The sequence below is a fragment of the Loxodonta africana genome, chromosome 11 (assembly GCF_030014295.1).
Source record: "Loxodonta africana isolate mLoxAfr1 chromosome 11, mLoxAfr1.hap2, whole genome shotgun sequence".
Taxonomy (NCBI): domain Eukaryota; kingdom Metazoa; phylum Chordata; class Mammalia; order Proboscidea; family Elephantidae; genus Loxodonta; species Loxodonta africana.
The window spans coordinates 1,755,264-1,777,971 of record NC_087352.1 but is presented as its reverse complement, the minus strand read 5'-3'; the positions used below and the strand labels follow the sequence as shown (position 1 = coordinate 1,777,971).

Below are 22,708 nucleotides of genomic sequence, written 5' to 3'. Positions count from 1 at the left end.
AAAGAAGAGCTGGTGATGTATGCCAAAAACCAGCCATGAAAACTTGATCCTGTAGTGCGTGGGGTTCCCATGAGTCAGGTGCTAACTCAGTGGCAGCCAGCAACAACATACGGATGTCTGTGTGACACAACTCAACTTGGCCTTTGTCCTTGGTCCCTCAGACGTAACTCTCGGAATTTCCTGAGTAACCAAAGTATCGTTATTATCTGAACCCTCCAGACAACAGTTGAGGGTTTGTGCAAATGAGTACAGTGCTGGCCAGACCACAAAGACCAACCGGTCAGCTAACCTGAGGAAGGGAGAAGGATGTGATTTAATGAGGCACGAATATTCAGTCCCAATCATGGTTATGTGATCAAGCCAATAAAAGCTCTGGACACAGAAGTTCCGAGAGCTTCCTGGCGGTGAGAGACACGGATACACACGGGAAGATAGCACACCCCTCTGAGACACAGCAGCTCTGCACTGGGGACTCTCCCGGACCTTGCCCCATGTGTTTCTTCTTTATGCCCATCCTGATTTGTATCCTTTTGCTATCATCTGTAACAATGAGTATAATACTTTCTGTGAGTTCTGGGAGACATTTCAGTGAATTATTGAACCCAAAGGGATAGAAGGAGCCAGGAGGTGAAAATAAGGATGTCGTGTGGACTTCAGCTTGTGGCCGGCATCTGCCTATTTGGCAGCCTGAAGGATGGTGTCCTTTTAACTTGCGAGATCTGACCTAGCTCCAGGTGGCTAAGGTCGGGGAGGAAAGTGCCACGTGGGCAACTGATGTCAGGGCTGATTGAGAAGTGGGAAAGTGGGGATTTGTAATATCCTCATAGTTGGGAACAGAATAGTGGGATTCTGAGATTTTTCACACGACACAGTTGGCATATGAAGACTGATTTATTAACCCCCTTGCTGCGTGCAATTTACTTTGAAATGTATCCAGAAATTAGATGGATTGGTGGATGAATACAGTAATGAACAGATGTGAGAGAAAGCACATTTAGCAAAATGTTAGTGGTGGAGTCTAAGTGGTGGATATGTGGGTGTCCACTAAACTTTTTCAACTTTGCTGTATATTAGAAACTTTACATATTAAAATGATGGCAAATATATGATCAGGGTTGCTTTGATTTCTGTATTTATAAAAAGAGAAGATGAATTTGCTGACCTCACTCCTGCCACAGGGATTCCCCACGTGATGTTCCCTCTGCCTTGTGTATTTCCCCCATTAACCCCTCTCATGGTTTTTAAACATAGCCACACATTCTATATTCCTTCCCCTTGAACCTGGGCAGGACTGTGCCTGCTTCAAACAACAGCGTGCCCCCCACCTCAGTCTGTTCCCCAGAGCAACCAGAGGGACCTAGTTAAAAATTCAGGTAAAATTCCATCCCTCTTCTGCTCAAAGCCTCCTGTGGCTCCCATGTATCTCAGAGTACAATTCAAAATCCTCACGTCTTATTTGTCTAGTGCTGCTATAACAGAAATACCACAAGTGGATGGCTTTAACAAAGACAAATTTATTCTCTCACAGTCTAATAGGCTAGAAGTCCAAACTCAGGGCATCAGCTCTAGGGGAAGGCTTTCTCTCTCTGTCGGCTCTAGAGGAAGGTCCTTGTCACCAATCTTCCTTTGGTCTAGGAGCTTCTCGGTGAAGGAGCCCAGGTCCAAAGGATGTGCTCTGCTCCTGGCGCTGCTCTCTTAGTGGTATGAGGTCCCCCAGTCTCTTTGCTTGCTTCTCTCTTTTATATCTCAAAAGAGATTAACTCAAGATATAACCTAATCATGTCGATTGAGTCCTTCCTCATTAACGTAACTGTCTCTAATCCCGCCTTATTAACGTGACAGAGGTAGAAGTTAAAACGCGTAGGAAAATCACATCAGATGACAAAACGGTAGACAATCACACAGTACTGGGAATCATGGCCTGGCCAAGTTGACATACATTTTTGGTGGACACAATTCATTCCATAACACCTCATAATCTAAAATCCTACAAGGCCCGAAATAACCTGGCCCTTGTTGACTTTCTGACTGCATTTTCTCCTCCCTGTTTCTACTCTGGCTACTTTGGTCTTCTTACTCTTCTTCAAACCCGCCGGGACACTCCTGCACCAGCTGCTTCCTCAGCATGCCCTGCTCTCCCCCTAGATAATCATATAGGTTGTTTCCTCACTCCCTTAAAGTCTTTGTTTCAAATGTCACTTCTTCATGATGCCTTCCCTGACCACTCAATTTAAAACTGTAAATCGACCCCTCCCTCAACATTCCCTTTCCCCAATCCTTGCTTGGTTTTTCTCTGTAGTGTTTATCTTCTCCTGGAAAAATCTGCTGGAAAAGACCTCTTTAAAATGTTAAAAAGCAAAGATACAACTTTGAGGACTAAAGTGGGCCTGACCTAAGCCATGGTGTTTTCAATCGCCTTGTATGCATGCGAAAGCTGGACAATGAATAAAGACGACGGAAGAAGAATTGACACATTTGAATTCCAGTGTTGGTGAAGAATATTGGATATGCCATGGGACTGCCAGAAGAAGGAATAAGTCTGTCTTTGAAGAAGTACTCCTTGGAAGTGAGGATGGTGAGACTTTTTCTCATGTACTTTGGACATGTTATCGGGAGGGACCAAACCCTGGAGAAGGACACCATGCTTGGTGAGATAGAGGGTCAGTGAAAAAGAGGAAGACCCTCAACCAGTTGGATTGACACAGTGGCAACAAAAATGGATTCAAGCATAACAACGACTGTGAGGATGGCCAGGACCAGGCAGTGTTTTGTTCTGTTTACATAAGGTCTCTATGAGTCAGAACTGACTTGCCAGCATGTAACAACAACAGCAGCCTGTATTTTTTAATGTTTATTTTGATCATTGTCTTGTCCCAAGACAATGAACTAACCAATACCCAACAATGGTTCCATGACCCTTATTTGCATGCTTTTGAGCTCCAAGTGGGCAGGGTATATTTTCCCCTGTTTTGTTTAGTGATGTATCTGTAAATTAAGTGATCGAAGTTTTTCAGTGAATGAATAAATGAGCCAAGGACATACTCTCTGAGGTGAGAACTCTGTTGGGAGCATGACTGCTATTATGGATTGAACTATATCCCCCAAAATGTGTGTTAACTTGGCTAGGCCATGATTCCCAGTGTTGTGTGGTTGTCCACCATTTTGTCATCTATAATAAATTATATTTTGTCATCTATAATAAATTATATTTCTATGATGTTTGTTCAAGGTATTTACAATGAAGAAGTCATTGGTCTTGCAAAATTCTATCATTCAATCTCCGGCATTGTTTCTATCACCAAGGCCATATTTTCCAACTACTGATCCTTCTTCTTTATTTCCAACTTTCGCATTCCAATCACCAGTAATTATCAATGCATCTTGATTGCCTGTTTGATCAATTTCAGACTGCAGCAGCTGATAAAAATCTTCTATTTCTTCATCTTTGGCCCTGGTGGTTGGTGCATAAATTTGAATAATAATGATATTAACTGGTCTTCCTTACAGGGGTATGGATATTATCCTATCACTGACAGCGTTGTACTTCAGGATAGATCTTGAAACGTTCTTTTTGGCGATGAATGCAACACCATTCCTCTTCGAGTTGTCATTCCCAGCATAGTAGATTATATGATTGTCTCATTCAAAATGGCCAATACCAGTCCATTTCAGCTCACTAATGCCTAGGATATCGATGTTTATACATTCCATTTCATTTTTGGCGATTTCCAATTTTCCTAGATACATACTTCATACATTCCAGGTTCCAATTATTAATGGATGTTTGCAGCTGTTTCTTCTCATTTTGAGTCGTGCCACATTACCAACATAAACAGCGACTATGCACGTGGACCTCGCCAGATGGAACACACAGAAATCAAATTGACTACATCTGTGGAAAGAGACGATGGGAAAAGCTCAATATCATCAGTCAGAACACAGCCAGGGGCCGACTGTGGAACAGACCATCAATTGCTCATATGCAAGTTCAAGCTGAAACTGAAGAAAATCAGAGCAAGTCCAAGAGAGCCAAAATATGACCTTGAGTATATCCCACCTGAATTTAGAGACCATCTCAAGAATAGATTTGATGCGTTGAACACTAGTGACCACAGACCAGAGGAGTTGTGGAATGACATCAAGGACATCATCCATGAAGAAAGCAAGAGGTCACTGAAAAGACAGGAAAGAAAGAAAAGACCAAGATGGATGTCAGAGGAGACTCTGAAACTTGCTCTTGAGCATCCAGCAGCTAAGGCAAAGGAAGAATTGGTGAAGTAAAAGAGCTGAAAAGAAGATTTCAAAGGGCCTCTCGAGATGACAAAGTAAAGTATTATAATGACCTGTGCAAAGAGCTGGAGATGGAAAACCAAAAGGGAAGAACATGCTCGGCGTTTCTCAAGCTGAAAGAACTGAAGAAAAAATTCAAGCCTTGAGTTGCAATAGCGAAGGATTCCATGAGGAAAATATTAAACGATGCAGGAAGCATCAAAAGAAGATGGAAGAGGCGGAGCCAAGATGATGGAACAGACGCTTCCCGTGAGCCCTCTTAACAACAAAGACCCGAATAAACAAGTGAAATGAGTATATTAGCGACAAGCTGGGAGTCCTGAGCATCAAAGGCAAGCTTAGACAATGAACTGAAGGGCAGGGGAAGGAAGAGACCGTTCAGAAGCGGAGAGGGGTTACTGGACCTGAATTGCGGGGAGCCCTCAGGCACCATTCCCGGAGCTGCGGTGGTGACAGCGGCGGGCTGGTCCTAGCGTTCGGCCGCAGTTTCCTCAGGGAGAAAGAACAGCCACACAGTCCACTCACACCTCCGGAACCTGAGCAGAAGGGCACTCTCAGCAAAAGCTAAGTACTTGCGTACATTTTACCGCGCCCCTCCCACTCCCAAGCCGGCTTCAGTGGCTGAATCCCTGGGCCTGAGACAGACCCTGATGAGCACCTGGAGCTGTCCTTCTGGCCTTGGGGAAGGAAAAAACTTGCAACTGGGCGGGGGGAAGAAATAATTTGCTAGCTCCATTAACTGGGGGAGCTCAGGACAGAAGCGGCTCCTGTCCAGGCATAAACCGCCTGTGGACCTTGAGCACCTTTCCCTTCTGCATGGACCTGTGTGGGCCTACTTCGGGAGAATAGGCCCTTGTTGGCAAACTCCAACAACTATTTCAGCGGTGCGGTGGAGAGGTGGGCATTTGACATTTGACATTCCTTTGCCTATGAAACAAGGTCCTCACCTACCCACAACAGGGACCTAAGGACTGGTGGTTCCACTTGGGTCACCCAGCCACCCGTAACAGGGGTCCAGGGATAACTGGTACCTCCCAGTCCTTACAACAAAAATTTTGGATGCCCATAGTCCCTCTGCAGAACCCACCCACCAGCATGCTCTACGGAAGAGAGACGCATTTTCCTCAGAGACACTTGGGGGTCGGTTCTCAGACCCCTACCTTGTTCAGAGCGTGACCCCCTGGAGCAATCAGATATGAGTATATACGCCACCAACACCTGCCCCTCTAAGTCTGTAGGACAGAGCCTGTACCACACACTTGATGATCTGCTGCCTGGAAACCTGAGCTGAATTCATACAAGAAAACTGAATGGACTCCTAGACTGATATACCTGATAACAGCTCTAGCCAGCTGGGGACAGGACACCAGAGCTCCAAAGGTGAAAATAATCAAGCTAGCTCAATCAAGCAACCCATAGGGGTATACCAAATCAAAACAAAGCAAGCAGCTATGACACAGTAAGCAAGCATAAACTAATACAATAACTTATACATGGCTCGGAGACAACAGTCGATATCAAGTCACATAAAGAAACAAGCCATGATGACCTCAACAGGCTCTCAAAACAAAGAATCCAGGGATCTTTTAGATGAAAGTGCATTCCTGGAATTACCAGATGCAGAATACAAAAGTTTAATATACAGAACCCTTCAAGACACAAGGAAGGAAATGAGGCAATACGCAGAACAAGCCAAGGAACACACAGATAAAGCAACTGAAGAAATCAGAAAGATTATTCAGGAACATAATGAAAAGTTTAATAAGCTGGAAAAATACATAGATAGCAATCAGAAATTCAGAAAGTTAACAATAAAATTACAGAATTAGATAACTCTATAGAAAGTCAGAGGAGCAGAATTAAGCAAAGAGAAGCTAGAATTTCTGAACTCAAAGGTAAATCACTTGGCACTAATATATTTGAAGAAAAATCAGATAAAAGAATGAAAAAAAAATGAAGAAACCTTAAGAATCATGTGGGACTCCATCAAAAGAAATAACCTACGAGTAATGGGAGTACCAGAACAGAGAGGGATAACAGAAAATACAGAGAAAATTGTTGAGGATTTGTTGGCAGACAACTTCCCTGATATTGTGAAAGATGAGAAGATATCTATCCAAGATGCTCATCAAACTCCACATAAGGTAGATCTTAAAAGAAAGTCACCAAGACACATTATAATCAACCTTGCCAAAACCAAAGATAAAGAGACAATTATAAGAGCAGCGAGGGATAAAAGAAAAGCTACCTACAAGGGACAGCCAATAAGAATAAGCTTGGACTACTTGGCAGAAACCATGCAGGCAAGAAGGCAATGGGATGACATATTTAAAAAATTGAAGGAAAAAAAATTGCCTGCCAAGAATCATATATCCTTCAAAACTGTCTCTTAAATATGAAGGTGAAATTAAGACATTTCCAGATAAACACAAGTTGAGGAAATTCGTAAAAACCAAACCAAAACTACAAGAAATACTAAAGGGAGTTCTTTGGTTAGAAAATCAATAATATTAGGTATCAACCCAAGACTAGAACACTGGACAGAGCAACCAGAAGTCAACCCAGACAGGGAAATCCAAAAAAAAAAAAAAAGCAAGATTGAAAAAAAAAAAAAAAACCCAACACAGGGTAACAGCGATGTTATTACATAAAAAGAAGACAACATTAAAATAATAAAGAGTGACTAAGAAATGTAATCATACACCTTCCATATGGAGAGGAAGATACGGCGATACAAAGAAATAAAAGTTAGTTTTAAATTTAGAAAAATAGGGATTAATAATAAGGTAACCACAAAGGAGACAAACTATCCTACTCATCAAAACAAAATACAAGGGAAAAATACAAACTCAGCAGAAAGAAAATAAACAACAACAATTTTGAGGAAAGAACAATATATAAAGAAAATCTACTCAGCACATAAAATCAAGTGGGAAAAAGAAACTGTCAACACACAAAAAAAGACGTAAAAATGATAGCACTAAATACATACCTATCCATAATTACCCTGAATGTAAATGGACTAAATGCACCAATAAAGAGACAGAGAGTGGCAGAATGGATTACAAAACAAGATCCGTCTATATGCTGCCTACAAGAGACACACCTTAGACTTAGAGACACAAACAGACTAAAACTCAAAGTGTGGAAAAAAATATATCAAGCAAACAACAATCAAAAAACAGCAGGAGTGGCAATATTAATTTCTGACAAAATAGACTTTAAAGTTAAATCCATCGTAAAGGATAAGGAAGGACACTATATAATGATTAAAGGGACAATACACCAAGAAGATATAACCATATTAAATATTTATGCACCCAATGAGAGGACTGCAAGATACATAAAACAAACTCTATCGGCATTGAAAAGTGAGATAGACAGCTCCACAATAATGGTAGGAGACTTCAACACACCACTTTCTGTGAAGGACAGGACATCCAGAAAGAAGCTCAATAAAGACACGGAAGATCGAAATGCCACAATCAACGACCTTGACCTCGTAGACACATACAGAACACTCCACCCAACAGCAACCAACTATACTTTCTTTTCTAGAGCACGTGGAACATTCTCTAGAATAGACCACATATTAGGTCATAAAGCAAGCCTTAGCAGAATTCAAAACACTGAAATATTACAAAGCATCTTCTCTGATCATAAGGCCATAAAAGTGGAAATCAATAACAGGAAAAGCAGGGAAAAGAAATCAGACACTTGGAAACTGAACAATACCCTGCTCAAAAAAAGACGATTATAGAAGACATTAAGGAAGGAATAAAGAAATTCATAGAACCCAGTGAGAACGAAAGCACTTCCTATCAGAACCTTTGGGACCCAGCAAAAGCGGTGCTCAGAGGCCAATTTATATCAATAAATGCACACATCCAAAAAGAAGAAAGGGCCAAAATCAAAGAACTATCCCTACAACTTGAACAAATGAAAGAGAGCAACAAAAGACACCCACAGGCACCAGAAGAAAACAAATAATAAAAATTAGAGCTGAACTAAATGAAATAGAAAACAGAAAAACAATTGAAAGAATCAACAAGACCAAAAGCTGATTTTTTGAAAAACTCAACCAAATTGCTAAACCACTGGCCAACATGACAAAAGAAAAGCAGGAGAGGAAGCAAATAACCCAAATAAGAAATGAGATGGGCGATATTACAACAGACCCAAATGAAACTAAAAGAATCATATCAGATTACTATGAAAAACTGTACCCAAACAAATTTGAAAACCTAGAAGAAATGGATGAATTCCTAGAAAGACACTACCTACCTAAACTAACACAAACAGAGGTACAACAACTAAATAGACCCACAACAAAGAAGAGACTGAAAAGGTAATCAAAAAACTCCCAACAAAAAAAAGCCCTGGTCCGAACGGCTTCACTGCAGAGTTCTACCAAACTTTCAGAGAAGAGTTAACAGCGCTACTACTAAAGGTATTTCAGAGCATAGAAAAGGATGGAATACTACCAAACTCATTCTATGAAGCCACCATAGCCCTGATACCAAAACCAGGTAAAGACACCACAAGAAAAGAAAATTACAGACCTATATCCCTCATGAACGTAGATGCAAAAATCCTCAACAAAATTCTAGCCAACAGAATTCAACAACATATCAAAAAAGTAATTCACCATAACCACGTGAGATTCATACCAGGTATGCAGGGATGGTTCAACATTAGAAAAACAACTAATGTAATCGACCACATAAATAAAACAAAAGACAAGAATCACATGATTGTATCAACTGATGCAGAAAAGGTATTTGACAAAGTTCAACATTCATTCCTGATAAAAACTCTCAGCAAAATAGGAATAGAAGGAAAATTCCTCAACATAATAAAGGGCATTTATACAAAGTGAACAGCCAACATCACCCTAAATGGAGAGAGCCTGAAAACATTCCCATAGAGATCGGGAACCAGACAAGGATGCCTTTTATCACCACTCTTATTCAACATTGTGCTGAAAGTCCTAGCCAGAGCAATTAGGCTCGATAAAGAAATAACGGGCATCCAGATTAGCGAAGAAGAAGTAAAAGTATCTCTATTTGCAGATGACATGATCTTATACACAGAAAACCCTAAGGAATCCTCCAGAAAACTACTGAAACTAATAGAAGAGTTCAGCAGAGTATCAGGATAAAAGATAAACATAAAAAATCATTTGGATTCCTTTACACCAACAAAAAGAACATCGAAGAGGAAATCACCAAATCAATGCCATTTACAGTAGTCCCAAAGAAGATAAAATACTTAGGAATAAATCTTACCAGAGATATAAAAGGCTTATACAAAGAAAACTACAGTACACTTCTGCAAGAAACCGAAAGAGACTTACATAAGTGGAAGAACATACCTTGTTCATGGATAGGAAGACTTAAAATTACAAAAATATCTGTTCTACCAAAAGGCATCTATACATTTAATGCAATTCCAATCCAAATCCCAACGACATTCTTTAATGAGCTGGAGAAACAAATCACCTACTTCATATGGAAGGGAAAGGGGCCCCGGATAAATAAGGCATTACTGAAAAAGAAAAGCAAAGTGGGAGGCCTTACTTTACCTGATTTTAGAACCTGTTATACTGCCACAGTAGTCAAAACAGCCTGGTACTAGTACAACAACAGATACATGGACCAATGGAACAGAATTGAGAATCCAGACATAAATCCATCCACATATGAGCAGCTGATATTTGACAAAGGCCCCAAAACAGTTAAATGGGGAAAAGACAGTCTTTTTAACAAATGGTGCTGGCATAACTGGATATCCATCTGCAAAAAAAATGAAAAAAGACCCATACTTCACTCCATGCACAAAAACTAACTCAAAATGGATCAAAGACCTAAATATAAAATCTAAAACAATAAAGATCTTGGAAGAAAAAATAGGGACAACGATAGGAGCCCTAATACATGGCATAAACAGTGTAGAAAACATTATGAAGAACATAGAAGAAAAACTAGATAACTGGGAGCTCCTAAAAATCAAACACTTATGCTCATCCAAAGACTTCACCAAAAGAGCAAAAAGACTAGCTACAACTGGGAAAAAGTTTTTAGCTATGACTTTTCTGATCAGCACCTGATCTCTAAAATTTACATGATACTGCAAAAACTCAACTGCAAAAAGACAAATAACCCAATTAAAAAATGGGCAAAAGATATGAATAGACACTTCACTAAAGAAGACATTCAGGTAGCTAACTGATATATGAGGAAATGTTCACAATCATTAGCCATTAGAGAAATGCAGATCAAAACTACAATGAGATTTCATCTCACTCCAACAAGGCTGGCATTAATCCAAAAAACACAAAAGAATAAATGTTGGAGAGGCTGTGGAGAGACTGGAACACTTCTACACTGCTGGTAGGAATGTCAAATGGTACAACCACTTTGGAAATCGGTTTGGCACTTCCTTAAAAAGTTAGAAATAGAACTACCATACGATCCAGGAATCCCACTCCTTGGAATATATCCTAGAGAAATAAGAGCCTTTACACAAACAGATATATGCACACCCATGTTTATTGCAGCACCGTTTACAATAGGAAAAACATGGAAGCAACCAAGGTGCCTATCAACGGATGAATGGATAAGTAAATTATGGTATAGTCACACAATGGAATACTACGCATCGATAAAGAACAGTGAGGAATCTGTGAAACATTTCATAACATGGAGGAACCTGGAAGGCATTATGCTGAGTGAAACTTGTCAGTTGCAAAAGGACAAATATTGTATAAGACCACTATTATAAGAACTTGAGAAATAGTTTAAACTGAGAAGAAAACATTCTTTTGTGGTTATGAGTGGGGGGAGGGAGGGAGGCAGGGTGGGAGAGGGGTATTCACTAATTAGATAGTAGAAAAGAACTACTTTAGGTGAAGGGAAAGAGCACACAATACAGGGGAGGTCAGCACAATTGCACTAAACCAAAAGCAAAGAAGTTTCCTGAATAAACTGAATGCTTTGAAGGCCAGTGTAGCAGGAGCAGGGGTCTGGGAACCATGATTTCAGGGGACATCTAAGTCAACTGGCATAATAAAATTATTAAGAAAACATTCTGCATCCCACTTTGAAGAGTGGCGTCTGGAGTCTTAAACAGTAGCAAGCAGCCATGTAAGATGCATCAATTGGTCTCAACCCACCTGGATCAAAGGAGGATGAAGAACACCAAGGACACAAGCCCAAGAGACAGAAAGGGCCATGTGAACCAGCGACTACATCATCCTGAGACCAGAAGAACTAGATGGTGCCCGGCTACAACCGATGACTGCCCTGAAAGGGAACACAACAGAGAACCCCTGAGGGAGCAGGAGAGCAGTGGGATGCAGACCCCAAATTCTCATAAGACCAGACTTAATGGTCTGACTGAGATTGGAAGGACCCCGGTGGTCACGGCCCCCAGACCTTCTGTTGCCCCAGGACAGGAACCATTCCGAAGCCAACTCTTCAGACATGGATTGGACTGGACAATGGGTTGGAGAGGGATGCTGATTAGGAGTGAGCTTCTTGGATCAGGTGGACACTTGAGACTATGTTGGCATCTCCTGCCTGGAGGGGAGATGAGAGGGTGGAGGGTGTTAGAAGCTGGTGAAAGGACATGAAAAGAGAGAGTGGAGGGAGAGAGCAGGCTGTCTCATTAGGGGGAAGAGTAATTGGGAGTGTGTAGCAAGCTGTATATGCGTTTTTGTGTGAGAGACTGACTTGATTTGTAAACTTTCACTTAAAGAACAATAAAAATTATTAAAAAAAAAAAGAAGAACATGGAAGGAATACACAGAGTCATTATACCAAAAAGAATTAGTCGATATTCAACCTTTTCAAGAGGTGGCATATGATCAGGAACCGATGGTACTGAAGGAAGAAGTCCAAGCTGCTCTGAAGGCATTGGCAAAAAACAAGGCTCCAGGAATTAATAGAATATCAATTGAGATGTTTCAACAAACAAATGCAGTGCTGGAGGTGCTCACTCGTGTCTATGTCAAGAAATATGGAAGACAGCTTCCTGGCCAACTGACTGGAAGAGATCCATATTTATGTCTATTCCCAAGAAAGGCGATCCAACCGAATGTGGAAATTCTAGAACAATATCATTAATATCACACACAAGCAAAATTTTGCTGAAGATCATTCAAAAATGGCTGCAGCAGTATATCGACAGGGAAATCCCAGAAATTCAGGCTGGTTTCAGAAGAAGACGTGGAACCAGGGATATCATTGCTGATGTCAGATGGATCCTGGCTGAAAGCAGAGAATACCAGAAGGATGTTTACCTGTGTGCAAAGGCATTCGACTGTGTGGATCATAACAAACTATGGATAACACAGCGAAGAATGGGAATTCCAGAACACTTAATTGTGCTCATGAGGAACCTTTACATAGATCAAGAGGCAGTTGTTCGGACAGAACAAGGGGATACTGATTGGTTTAAAGTCAGGAAAGGTGTGTGTCAAGGTTGTATTCTTTCACCATACCTATTTAATCTGTATGTTGAACAAATAATACGAGAAGCTGGGGTATATGAAGAAGAACGGGGCATCAGGATTGGAGGAAGACTCCTTAACAACCTGCGTTATGCAGATGACACAACCTTGCTTGCTGAAAGTGAAGAGGACTTGAAGCACTTACTAATGAAGATCAAAGACCACAGCCTTCAGTGTGGATTGCACCTCAACACGAAGAAAAAAATCCTCACAACTGGACCAATGAGCAACATCATGATAAACGGAGAATATATTGAAGTTGTCAAGGATTTCATTTTACTTGGATCCACAATCAACAGCCATGGAAGCAGCAGTCAAGAATCAAAAGACGCATTGCATTGGGTAAATCTGCCGCAAAGGAGCTCTTTAAAGTGTTGAAGAGCAAAGCTGTCACCCTGAAGACTAAGGTGCGCCTGACCCAAGCCATGGTATTTTCAATCACATTATATGCATGTGAACGTTGGACAATGAATAAGGAAGACCGAAGAAGAGTTGACGCCTTTGAATTGTAGTGTTGGTGAAGAGTATTGAATATACCATGGACTGCCAAAGGAACAAATAAATCTGTCTTGGAAGAAGTGCGGCCAGAATGCTCCTTAGAGGCAAGGATGGTGAGACTGTGTCTTACATACTTTGGACATGCTGTCAGGAGGGATGAGTCCCTGGAGAAGGACATCATGCTTGGCAGAGTACAGGGTCAGCGGAAAAGAGGAAGACCCTCAACGAGGTGGATTGACACAGAGGCTGTGACAATGAGCTCAAGCATAACAATGATTGTAAGGATGGCACAGGACCGGGCAGTGTTTCGTTCTGTTGTGCATAGGGTCGCTTTGAGTCGGATTCTACTCGACGGCACCTAACAACAACAACAACATGATGTTTGTGTTTAGATACCATTGAGTCACTCCGACTCATAGTGACCCCATGTACAACAGAGTGATACACTGCCCATTCCTTCTATGATGTGAATGAGGGGGAATTAGCGGCAGTTATGTCAATGAGGGAGGACTTAATCTACAAGATTAAGTTGCATCTTAAATCAATCTCTTTTGAAATATAAAAAAGAGAAGCAAACAGAGAGACATGGGGACTTCATACCACCAAGAAACAAGAGCCAAGAGAATAGCATGTCTTTTGAACCCGTTGTCCCTGCACTGAGAAGCTGCTAGACCAGGGGAAGGTGGAGGACAAGGACCTTCCCCCAGAGCCCACAGAGAGAGAAATCCTTCCCCTGGAGCTGGCACCCTGAATTCGAACTTCTAGCCTCCTAGACTGTGAAAGCATAGATTTCTCTTTGTTAAAAGCATCCACTTGTATTTCTATTACAGCAGCATTAGATAACTAAGACAACTGTGGTGCAATGAATTGATTTTTTTATGGCCTTTTTCTAGCCACAGCTTGTAACTTCCATTAAATGACTGGCTGGGACTATGCAAATAAGGTGCGTGGAACCCTTGCAAGGATTGGACAGTCTGCTAATGCAAATAAGGGTCATGGAGCCATTGTAGGGTATTGGTTAGTTCATTGTCTTGTTGTGGGGGTTAGCCTTCAAATTTATAAGGAGCTTGCTATATAACCAGCTTCTGTGACAGAGGTTTTAGAGAGAGACACGGAGAGAGAGAGGAGCTGTAACACTGAAAACAGAGACGTTGTAGCAGCAGTAAGAGTGATAGTGACGCTAGATGATAGGATTCAGGAGACAGGCTCGAGATGGCTGCGGTGGAGCTTTCTGACCTGACCCACAGCGCTGAGTTTTAACCAGGGTTTCGGACTGGTTTGAACCGGTTCAGTCATGGTCAATGAAGCAAAACCAGAACAGACCTGAATTTTTACAATTTGGGTGATCCAAATGATAACCGGAATGGGAAAAATTATGGGATGAAGCCCTGGAATGGGAGACTCGGAAGAGGCGTAGTAAGCCCTATCAGGAGCCTGATTCATGAGATTGGATTATTGGCAGGACTGTGGAGAGCGACATACAAAGTAGCTCAGTCCACAGCCATCTTTGAGCCGGGCACCACTGTTTCTTACTCTGCTGAAAATCTGATGGGCAAGAGATTTGGCTGCTATGCAACACGTATGCTGCCCTTGTTTTCTAAGAGGGTGATTAGGTTTCTAACAGGGCTTCCACTTATAATTTTTCCCATTCCTTTTCTTGTTCAGGTTCGCCTAAATTTAAAAAATTCGAGTCTGTCCCAGTTTCTCTCCCTTGGCCGTGGATGAACTGGGAAAAACCGGTTCAAAGCTCTGGTTGTAACACTTGCCTGAGGAAGGATCCATGGCAGCAAGGCCCTGAGCAGATCCCAGAGGTAGAGTCCTGCCTGCAGGCACAGCCAAGAAGAAACTGTCCTCATGGAAGAATTGTATCCTAAGTCATTCCTGTTACTTCCAAATTGATCCTGAATTGTAATCTGTTACTTCTGTAAGAAACCCCATAAATGTGAGTATGGTCTGTGAGTTCTGTGTGGCAATTGCAATAAATGGTCAACCCCAGCAGAGAAGTAGATGGTGCTGTTGGGAGAACAGCTGGTATCAGAATTGGTAAAAGGTTAGAGAGTGGAGGTATGTCTGCACTCCACCTCATAGAACCAGCTTTGGGCCTTGGGCTGATCTTGACTATCTTCCCTCCCTCCCTCCCTCCCCACAAGTTAGAGGAGGTTTGATGCTGCTATCTTACAATGACCAGTGGGAGAGTCCTGTTGGAAAGGGCTTTATCACAGACAGGGTGATTTAGGAAATAACATTGGAGTCATTATTCCCTGTCCGTGAGCATAGAGAATGTGACCTACCTGGAGGTGGACTTACAAGGACACACCAACTGAGCCCTGAGGTATAAAGACAACGGCTAGGACAATCTTAGAAAGCATCTTTTAGGGAAACTTTCACATAAGCCAATCAAATAGAACACAAAAGACTTTCAACTTTTACCTTTTTCTATTAGCATTTAGTGAACAGAAAATTTGTTGGACCAGTGAAGACCCTCTTGCCTGTTGTTACAGAAACCTGTACCAGTGATAGTTAATAAAGACAATTCAAAATGTAGGATCACAGTTTGTAGCCAGTCTGTGAAACGGTGAAGCTTCCAGTGGTTTGGCCCATCTTGTAATGTTACTATATAGTGGTCGTTCTGTAACGTTCCTTGGGCTGGGGCACACATGGCTGTGGCAGCATGGTTGTCCGTTCCCCACTTCCATTTGTTCTGTAATTCCCTTGGATTCGAGCTGACATGGCTCTAAGAAGCATGTTTGTTTGTTTCTTGCTTTTGCCTCTTTGAACATAAGCAAAATAAAACTTTCTTTTTGTTTTCCCAAACTTTGTGATTTTTTTTCCCCTCCAACAAGGGCCAGTGAGTGTTTTCTGGATTTGGCTCCGTTAGCGGAGACGGGAACTATTGGCTTTATGGCAGGTGCGTGGCCATGTTCTGGGTATTGGGGCTAAACCTGTTCTTAGGAAAAAGGATGCAAGGCTAGAGTCCCGCCTGTAATTAGCAGTAGGGGCAGAGGCAAGGAGATGCCCAGTGGGTAGGCGAGGCCAGTTTCAGAAAGTCTCGGGTTTTGTCCCAGGCAGGCGGGTGGTCTGGGCTGGCGAGGAACCGTCCGTGGGCGGAGCGCTCTCAGGATTCTGTGGGCGGAGTCAGCGTCTGGACTGACGAGGTGGAGCTAGAGGCTAGGACTATGAAAAGCCGCCCGGAAGCGGGCGAAGCCGGGACCGAGGCCACAGGAGAACCCACTGTGAGTGTCCGGTCCCCCGCTGGGAGGTGGGAGTGTCGGAAGCCCCGCCTAGAGAACCGGGGGTGTGTCCCATGGGGGGATGAGAACCAATGAAAAGCGGTTGTGGGCGTGGCGCTGTCAAACTTCAGGGGGCGGAACCGGAGGGACCGGGCCAGAGAGCCGCCTGGCCGGAGCCAGTGAAAAGCCGGTAGGTGGGCGGGGCGCCGCCCGAGGCCAAGGGCGGAGCCAATAGGCAGTGCCGCGTCCCCGCTACTCCCGCCCCCGCGGGGCGCGCGCCGGGGCCTCGGGCAGCCGTTAGGGGCGGGGCCTGCAGCCGCCTGCGCGCGGCTCGCGACCACCCCTTTGTGTCGCTATGGCGGCGGCGGCGACGAGGACGGCGGGCGAGGGGTCGAGCGCAGCCGGGGCCTGAGGAGGCTACGCGACCATGGTGGTGAGGGGCCCACGCGGCCGGCCGTCCGTCCGTCCGTCGTCTGTCGGCGCGTCCGTCCGTCTGTCCGCGCGCGGCCCCGCCCCGCGCGCCCCGCCCCCGGCCCCGCCCGAGCCCGCGGCCCGCGCCGCCCCTCAGCCCCGGCCGCCGTCCCTCGGCTCCCCGGCCCGGCCTCGGCCCTCGGCTCCCCGGCCCGGCCTCGGCCCTCGCCTCACCCCGCTCCGCCCGCGCCGCCCCTCAGCCCCGGCCGCCGTCCCTCGGCTCCCCGGCCGGGCCGCGGCCCTCGCCTCACCCCGCTCCGCCCGCGCCGCCCCTCAGCCCCGGCCGCCGTCCCTCGGCTCCCGGGCGGGCCGCGGCCCTCGCCTCACCCCGCTCCTCCCGCGCCGCCCCTCAGCGCGCGTCGTCTCCGCGCTGCGGACCGGGGCTCGGAAACAGGGGGCTGGTCCCTCCAAGTGGCCCCCTGAGGGGCCTGCCGGCCCCCGGGTCCTTCTCACTACCCCCCAGCGCCACCCTCGCCCCGGCCCCGCCGCTCCCGCCTGGCCCCGCCGCCTGGAGCCGCCTCCTGCCACCAGCCCGTCTCCCCCCTAAGCACACCGCCACCCGCTCCATCCTCAGCCTGACCCTTTTCTTCTCTTTTTCCCTCCTTCCCACCCATTCCAGTCCCTTTCTGAACTACCCCCCTACAGCGTGCAGACCCAGTACCTCGGCCTCCTCAGCCCCTCCCCCCTCCTCACCCCACCCCAGCCCCAAGCCGGTACTGCACCTTCTGCCTGGTCCTTGATCCCTCTCCATCTCCTCCTCCTCATCTCCCCTCCTCTGCCGTCGCCCTCTCCCACCGTGCTGCTCCTGTTCCTTTATCCATTCATTCGCTCACTGAGATCTCTGTGCAGGGCAGGCCCCATGCTCCAGGCACAGAAAGACTTGGATCCCACCCATCCTACCCTGAGGGTGGCTTCATGGGCTGGAGGGGGCCAGACCTGAGGGTGAGACCCAAGGATGGACTTGGGGCTGCAGGGGCATGGAGGAGGGAGACACTACAGCCTAGCCTGGGGAATTCCCATCTGGCGGCTGGCTAATTTATTCCTCAGATATTACCCAGCCCTGCCATGCGGCTCGGCTAGCTACAGCTGGGCACTGGAGACCCAGAGGAATCCGGCCCAGCCCTGCCTATGAGGTGCACTAACTCTGAGCACAGCTGTATTGGGCCATGGGGCCCTGCTCCTGGAGAGGCCACAGTCCCCTGCGGAGATGGACAGTGACATATCAGAGTGGTCAGGGCTGTGATGGGACAGAGAGACAGTGACATTTAAGAGTGGTCGAGGCTGTGATGGGCAGAGGGACAGTGACATCTCAGAGTGGTCAGGGCTGTGATGGGGCAGAGGGAGAGTGACATCTCAGAGTGGTCAGGGCTGTGATGGGGCAGCGGGAGAGTGACATCTCCGAGTGGTCAGGGCTGTGAGGGGGCACAGGGATAGTGACATCTCAGAGTGGTCAGGGCTGTGATGGGGCAGAGGGACAGTGATATCTCAGAGTGGTCAGGACTGTGATGGAGTCAAAGGACAGTGACATCTCACAGTGGTGAGGGCTGTAATGGGGCAGAGGGACAGTGACATCTCAGAGTGGTCAGGGCTGTAATGGGGCAGAGGGATAGTGACATCTGAGAGTCAACAGGGCTGTGATGGGGCAGAGGGACAGTAACATCTCAGAGCGGTCAGCGCTGTGATGGAGCAGAGTGACAGTGACATCTCAGAGTGGTCAGCGCTGTGCTGGAGCAGAGTGACAGTGACATCCTAGAGTGGTTGGCTGTGATGGGGCAGAGATACAGTGACATCTCAGAGTGGCCAGTACTGTGAGGGGGCAGAGTGACAGTGACATCCCAGAGTGGTCAGGGCTGTGATACGGCAGACGGACAGTGACATCTCAGAGTGGTCAGGGCTGTGATGGAGTCAGAGGGATAGTGACATCTCAGAGTGGTCAGGACTGTGATGGAGTCAGAGTGACCGTGACATCTCAGAGTGCTCAGAGCTCTGATGGAGTCAGAGGGACAGGGACATCTCAGAGTGGTCAGGGCTGAGATGGGGCAAAATGACAGTGACATCTCAGAGTGGTCAGGGTTGTGATGGAATGAGAGTGACAGTGACATCTCAGAGTGGTCAGGGCTGTGATGGAGTCAGAGGGACAGTGACATCTCACAGTGGTTAGGGCTGTGATGGGGCAGAGGGATACTGAAATCTCAGAGTGCTCAGGGTTGTGATGGGGCAGAGTGACAGTGACATCTCAGAGTGGTCAGGGCTGTGGTGGAGTCAGAGTGACAGTGACATCTCAGAGTGGTCAGGGCTGTGATGGAGCACAGTGACAGTGACATCTCAGAGTTGTCAGGGCTGTGGTGGAGTCGGAGGGACAGTGACATCTCAGAGTGGTCAGGGCTGTGATGGGGCAGAGGGACAGTGACATCTCAGAGTGGTCAGCGGTGTGACGGAGCAGAGTGACAGTGACATCTCAGAGTGGTCAGGGCTGTGATGGAGTCAGAGGGACAGGGACATCTCAGAGTGGTCAGGGCTGTGATGGGGCAGAGGGACAGTGACATCTCAGAGTGGTCAGGGGTGTGATGAAGCAGAGGGACAGTGACATCTCAGAGTGGTCAGGGCTGTGATGGAGTCAGAGGGACTGTGACATATCACAGTGGTCAGGGCTGTGATGGGGCAGAGGGATAATGAAATCTCAGAGTGCTCAGGGTTGTGATGGGGCAGAGTGACAGTGACATCTCAGAGTGGTCAGGGCTGTGATGGAGCAGAGTGACAGTGACATTTCAGAGTGGTCAGGACTCTGATGGAGTCAGAGGGACAGGGATATCTCAGAGTGGTAAAGGCTGTGATGGAGCAGAGGGACAGTGACATCTCAGAGTGGTCACGGTATGATGGGGCAGAGATATAGTGACATCTCAGAGTGTTCAGGGCTGTGATGGAGCAGAGGAACAGTGACATCTCAGAGTGGTCAGGGCTGTGATGGAGCGGAGGGACAGTTACATCTCAGAGTAGTCAGCGCTGTGCTGGAGCAGAGTGACAGTGACAGCCTAGAGTGGTAGGCTGTGATGGGGCAGACTGACAGTGACATCTCAGAGTGGTCAGTACCGCGAGGGGGCAGAGTGACAGTGACATCCTAGAGTGGTCAGGGCTGTTATGCGGCAGACGGACAGTGACATCTCAGAGTGGTCAGGGCTGTGATGTAGTGAGAGGGATAGTGACATCTCAGAGTGGTCACGGCTGTGATGGAGCACAGGGACAGGAACATCTCAGAGTGGTCAGGGCTGTGATGGAGTCAGAGGGATAGTGACATCTCAGAGTGGTCAGGGCTGTGATGGAGCAGAGGGACAGGGAAATCTCAGAGTGGTCAGGGCTTTGGTAGAGTCAGAGGGTCCGTGACATCTCAGAGTGGTCAGGCCCTGATGGAGTCAGAGGGACAGTGACATCTCAGAGTGGTCAGGGCTGTGATGGGGTCAGAGGGACACTGACATCTCAGAGAGCTCAGGGTTGTAATGGGGCAGAGTGACAGTGACATCTCAGAGTGGTCAGGGTTGTGATGGAATCAGAGGGACAGTGACATCTCAGAGTGGTCAGGGCTGTGATGAAGTCAGAGGGACAGTGACATCTCAGAGTGGTCAGGGCTGTGATGGAGTCAGAGGGACAGTGACATCTTAGAGTGGTCAGGGTTGAGATGGAGCAGAGTGACAGTGACATCTCACAGTGGTCAGGGATGTGATGGGGAAGAGGGACAGTGACATCTCCGCGTGGTCAGGGCTGTGATGGGGCAGAGGGACAGTGACATCTCAGAGTGGTCAGGGCTGTGATGGAATCAGAGGGACAGGGACATCTCAGAGTGGTCAGAGCTGTGATGGAGTCAGAGGGACAGTGACATCTCATAGTGGTCAAGGTAGTGATGGAGTCAGGGGGACAGGGACATCTCAGAGTGGTCAAGGCTGTGATGGAGTCAGAGGTACAATGACATCTCAGAGTGGTCAGGGCTGTGATGGAGCAGAGTGACAGTGACATCTCAGAGTGGTCAGGGCTGTGATGGAGTCAGAGGGACAGAGACATCTCAGAGTGGTCAGGACTGTGATGGAGCAGAGTGACAGTGACATCTCAGAGTGGTCAGGGCTGTGATCGAGCAGAGTGACTGACATCTCAGAGTGGTCAGGGCTGTGATGGGCCAGAGTGACAGTGAAATCTCAGAGTGGTCAGGGCTGTGATGGTATCAGAGGGACAGTGACATCTCAGAGTGGTCAATGTTGTGATCGACTCAGAGGGACAGGGACATCTCAGAGTGGTCACGGCTATGATGGAGCAGAGTGACAGTGACATCTCAGAGTGGTCAGGACGGTGATGGAGTCAGAGGGACAGGGATATCTCAGAGTGGTAAAGGTTGTGATGGAGCAGAGGGACAGTGACATCTCGGAGTGGTCAGAGCTGTGAAGGGGCAGAGGGATAGTGACATCTCAGAGTGGTCAGGGTTGTGATGGAATCAGAGGAAGAGTGACATCTCAGAGTGGTCACGGTATGATGGGGCAGAGATATAGTGACATCTCAGAGTGTTCAGGGCTGTGATGGAGCAGAGGAACAGTGACATCTCAGAGTGGTCAGCGCTGTGCTGGAGCAGAGTGACAGTGACATCCTAGAGTGGTAGGCTGTGGTGGGGCAGAGATACAGTGACATCTCAGAGTGGTCAGTACCGCGAGGGGGCAGAGTGACAGTGACATCCCAGAATGGTCAGGGCTGTTATGCGGCAGACGGACAGTGACATCTCAGAGTGGTCAGGGCTGTGATGGAGTCAGAGGGATAGTGACATCTCAGAGTGGTCAGGGCTGTGATGGAGCAGAGGGACAGGAACATCTCAGAGTGGTCAGGGCTGTAATGGAGTCAGAGGGATAGTGACACCTCAGAGTGGTCAGGGCTGTGATGGAGCAGAGGGACAGGGACATCTCAGAGTGGTCAGGGCTGTGGTGGAGTCAGAGGGTCCGTGACATCTCAGAGTGGTCAGGGCTGTGATGGAGTTAGAGGGACAATGCCATCTCAGAGTGTTCAGGGCTGTGATGGAGTCAGAGTGACAGTGACATCTCAGAGTGGTCAGGGCTGTGATGGAGTCAGAGGGACAGTGACATCTCAGAGTGGTCAAGGCTGTGATGGGGTCAGAGGGACACTGACATCTCAGAGAGCTCAGGGTTGTAATGGGGCAGAGTGACAGTGACATCTCAGAGTGGTCAGGGTTGTGATGGAATCAGAGTGACAGTGACATCTCAGAGTGGTCAGGGCTGTGATGGAGTCAGAGGGACAGGGACATCTCAGAGTGGTCAGGGCTGTGATGGAGCAGAGTGACAGTGACATCTCAGAGTGGTCAGGGCTGTGATGGAGCAGAGTGACAGTGACATCTCAGAGTGTTCAGGGCTGTGATGGAGTCAGAGGGACAGTGACATCTCAGAGTGGTCAGGGCTGTGATGCAGTCAGAGGGACAGTGACATCTCAGAGCAGTCAGGGCTGTGATGGAGTCAGAGGGACACTGACATCTCAGAGAGCTCAGGGTTGTAATGGGGCAGAGTGACAGTGACATCTCAGAGTGTCAGGGTTGTCATGGAATCAGAGGGACAGTGACATCTCAGAGCAGTCAGGGCTGTGATGGAGTCAGAGGGACAGTGACATCTCAGACTGGTCAGGGCTGTGATGGGGCAGAGGGATAGTGACATCCTAGAGTGGTCAG

The 22,708-nt window shown here is 46.7% G+C and overlaps 1 protein-coding gene across 1 annotated transcript in view; it reads left to right on the top strand.

The window, feature by feature from the left end:
• The first annotated feature begins 16,900 nt into the window (after window positions 1-16,900).
• ARHGAP33 (Rho GTPase activating protein 33) overlaps window positions 16,901-22,708 on the top strand; it is a 126,363-nt gene continuing 120,555 nt past the window's right edge. The window contains exon 1 of the mRNA XM_064293524.1: window positions 16,901-16,963. Within this exon, the coding sequence (XP_064149594.1) occupies window positions 16,958-16,963 (6 nt within the window). The 5' untranslated portion in view covers window positions 16,901-16,957. The remainder of the gene's footprint in view (window positions 16,964-22,708) is intronic.